Raw genomic sequence first — 3,686 nt, 5'->3', positions numbered from 1 at the left:
GAGAGCGGGCCCGTGAGATGCGGGCGCGGGGGAATGACCCTTAGGGGGCTGGGCATGGGTGGGCATCGAAATGAAGGATATGGTGCAGAACACGGGGCGTGGGAAAGAATTCGGGCACCAGGAGGGCTGGGCACGGGTATAGGTGCAGGCTCCAGACGGTGCAGGCTCCGGGCAGGCTTGGGGCGGTAGGTGTGGGGCAGAAGCAGAGGACTTGGGCTCATGTGTTGGCACGGGGGCGTTGGGCACCGAGCAGGCACCAGGTGGACTGGGCACGAGACGGGCATAGGCGGATGGCAGTGGGCACGGGGGGGCGTAAAGGCACGGAAGTGGGCATAGGGCCCCAGGCAAGGGCCATGAGCCCCAGAAGTGGGCACAGATGTGTGGGACATAAGACAGGCACAGGGACGTGAGGTGGGCACAGGGCACAAGGCATGATGGGGACATGGACTTATAGGACTTAGGCATGGATATAAGCGCAGGGGGGCACCGGTGGGATGCCCAGTTCTTGGCCCAGTCCTCCCAGTCTCAGGGCCAGCAGAACTTCGCACCCACCTGCAAGATGGCCACCCGGAGTCAAGTCCCAGGTCCATCTGTGCTTTGGCGAGGAGTTCCTGGTTCCCTCCCCTGCCCCACCAGCCAAGGAGCGTCTCATCATGGCCCACAGGAGTCACTCCCTCCACTCCAGCAGAGAATCACACCCTTCTGTCTCCTCCAAAGGCCCCTCACTAGCTGCCTCCAGTCCCAGCTCTGCCCCCAGCTGTCTGTGGGACGCACTGGTCTGTGTGACCCCACAGGGGCTGTTACCAGGAAAGATCAGAGGTGGGAAACTGAGAGGGTCTATTCACTGCCCCACTCAACCCCCAGGTGAGCACCTCCTGCACTCAGAGTCTTGGGCCGGGTGCCCTACTGGTCCCTAGCCTGGTGTCCCTGAGGGTGTCACTCACCTCTGATGCATCTGAGTCAGCCCTAGGAGGGCACTTCCTTCTCTCACACCCCATAAAGACAGACCCCCAGGGTTTGGAGCCCTATCCCCACCCCAGCCGGGCCACGCTGAGTCAGCTGACTCGGGGCGTCCCCCTGTCGAGCACGCAGGCCGATGGGCAGTCGGCTGATGGTGACCTTCAGCCTCTCGGCCACAGGGATGGAGCCCTGGAACACGGCGAGCAGGCGACACCACCTGGCAGCTGGGATGGAGCTTCGGTGGGAATCCGGACTTGACCTTGAGGCCCCAGAAATGCAGCAACTGGGGGCAGAAACAAAGAATTCATCTCTTGTTAAGAGTTTAGATGCCAACAAAGATCTACTCAGAGCCAGACTTGACCTGCAATTGAGTCCGTTACAGCGTCTGCTTAAAGCTGAATTTCCCAATTCACTGCATTCACCTAGAAGTTCAGGGAAAGTCCAACCAGTAACAAGATTGCCCAGTGTCTGAGGGGCTTCCCTACCACTAGCTGCTCTTCTTTATCTGGGGGAGGGTGTCCCAAAACAGAGGAATTGGCCTGAACCCTGGGTTTTGGATGCTAACCATAGGACACTGTCTTTGGAGAAACTGAGGCAGACCCCCAAACACAGCTCTGAGGCAGAGGCCAAAGTGGGAGTCCAGCCCCTCTCCAAGCTGCATTGACCATTACAAGCTCTAAGCTGTAGGGAATCTGTAAGAATGGGGGAGGGGACCTATGATCATAGGTTGGTTCCCCCACCTTGGAAGATAAGTGGCAGTCCCCCGCCCCCCAGATGTCAGGCTGTTTTTCTTTTCTGATTTCTGACCATTTAAAAGAATCCTCTTAAAGATGCTAACATAATGTATCTCTTTTTTCTTTTTCTTTTTTTTTGAGTTGGAGTCTCACTCTGTCGCCCAGACTGGAGTGCAGTGGCCGTTCTCGGCCACCGCAACCTCGACCTGCTGGGTTCCGGCGATCCTTCCACCTCAGCCTTCCAAGTAGCTGGAACTACAGGTGCACACTACCACACCCGGCTAACTTTTAATTTATTGTAGAGATGAGGTCTCGCCAAGTTGCCCAGGCGGGTCTCGAAACCGCGGGCTCAGGCAATCCACTCACCTCAGCCTCCCAAAGACACGGGATTACAGGCTGAGCCACTGGGCCCGGCTCATAATGTATCTATTAATGATACATTAATACGCCTGTTTTAGGGGGAACCCGTGTGACTTAACAAAGGACAGAAGTCGATCAATTGACGTTTTTCTAGTCATTTAGCAGACACTTATCTACTACTCTGTTCCAGTGGCCAGTGCAGGATGCCAAGGATGGAGCAAAACAGCTTGGCTCTGCTCTCTTGGGGTTCACATTCTGATTTCCAGTGGGGATCCAGTGACTGTCCCCCACCCGTGCCCCTTTCAAAAGGGGTAGTGTTAAGACATTGTAGAACCCAGCATTGTTACAAGCTGGCTGTGAGGCCTCAGGCAAGTGACTTAACTTCTCTGACCCTCAGAGCCCTCATCTATTCAAAAGAAGCTAGTAGCTCAAGAGCAGTGTTGGTCCGAGGGGTAAATGAGTATGTGGGGATGGGGGGAGTGGTGAGCTGATGTGGCACAGAGAGAGTGACCACTGGGAGCAGAGCAGCAGGGAGGTGCTGTCCCACCCTCCAGAAGGCCTGACTGCTTGGGGCTTTGCTACACTGTCCAGCTCAAGGCTGCAGCTGGGTAGCCTCAGTGCAGAGTGACAGTCCACAGCCAGGTTCAAAGCCCTGCTCTGTGCCGGGCCCGCCGAGGGTGCTAGACTGTGCAAGAGAACCTCTGGCTTTCTCGCCATGGTGTGGAGAGGTGAAGAGTCACTCGTTCCATCTTAGAGATGGGGAACTTGAGGCTCAGCCAGGGCCTTGGGATGCCTCTTGGGAGGGGGATGCCTCTGCCCCGATGGCTGTCCTCCCCATACAAGTCACTAGGGGGCGCCAGGGGCTCGGCAGAGCTGGGTTTCCTGAGCCCCGGTTGCCGTTCCAGGCGCCCCTCCCCTCAGAAGCCAGCTCGAGGACGGGGAGGGGTGTGGTCCCCAGAGCCCTGCACCGCCAGGGAGACGGTAGACAGGCCTGGAAGAGGGCGAGGGAAGCGAAGGGGGCCTGGTGGGGGGGGTCTGAGCGGCCCCTGGGGCTTTCCCTGCTCCTGGGGACAGGCTCCGACCTGCCTCTCTCCGCTCTCCGATCTCTGCCCCTCCGCGTCTGTACCTGTGTCTCACTCCGCCTCTCCTTTCTGTCTCTGCAGATCTCTTCTCAGTGTCTCTCAGTGATCTAATGCCTGCACATGGCTTGTCTGTGCGTTTTTGTCTCTCTCCCTCTCTGGCTCTGTGTATCTCTGCCCACGTGTCTGTCTCTGTCTTATCCTCGTCTCTCTGTCTCTGCCTCTCTTCCTCTCTCTTGTTGTCCCTGCCTGTCCGTCTCTGTCTTTTCTTCTCTGTCTCTGTCTCTTTGTTTCTGCCTCTGTCCCACTCCCTTTCCTGGCCATCCAGAGCTCGGCCATCCGGTCACCACCGCGCAGCACACGCGGGCTGAGGGTCTCAGTCCCTCCTCCTGCACCTCCTCACCCGGGGCAGCCGCTTGGCTTCCTAGCCCCGGCCTCTCCCGCCTGCCTTGGGCCTCGGGGAGTCGGCGAGGGAGGAAGGGAGGGCAGCCTAGCGGGCCCACCCCTTTTTGCCTTTCCAGGCGGGAGGCTGGGCCAGCGGGCCTTTTAACCA

General features: G+C 58.3%; 1 protein-coding gene across 1 annotated transcript in view; it reads left to right on the top strand.

Annotated features, from left to right (window-relative positions):
- Nucleotides 1-1,096: 1,096 nt before the first annotated feature.
- FOXS1 (forkhead box S1) overlaps nt 1,097-3,686 on the top strand; it is a 3,740-nt gene continuing 1,150 nt past the window's right edge. Inside the window, exon 1 of the mRNA XM_008056160.1 lies at nt 1,097-1,200. Coding sequence (XP_008054351.1) covers nt 1,097-1,200 — 104 coding nt within the window. The remainder of the gene's footprint in view (nt 1,201-3,686) is intronic.

This window comes from Carlito syrichta, unplaced genomic scaffold (assembly GCF_000164805.1).
Source record: "Carlito syrichta isolate Samal-C Ts95f unplaced genomic scaffold, Tarsius_syrichta-2.0.1 Scaffold83171, whole genome shotgun sequence".
NCBI classification, from domain to species: Eukaryota; Metazoa; Chordata; class Mammalia; order Primates; family Tarsiidae; genus Carlito; species Carlito syrichta.
The sequence above is the reverse complement of the archived record's forward strand: the minus strand, read 5'-3'. Positions and strand labels throughout refer to the sequence as shown.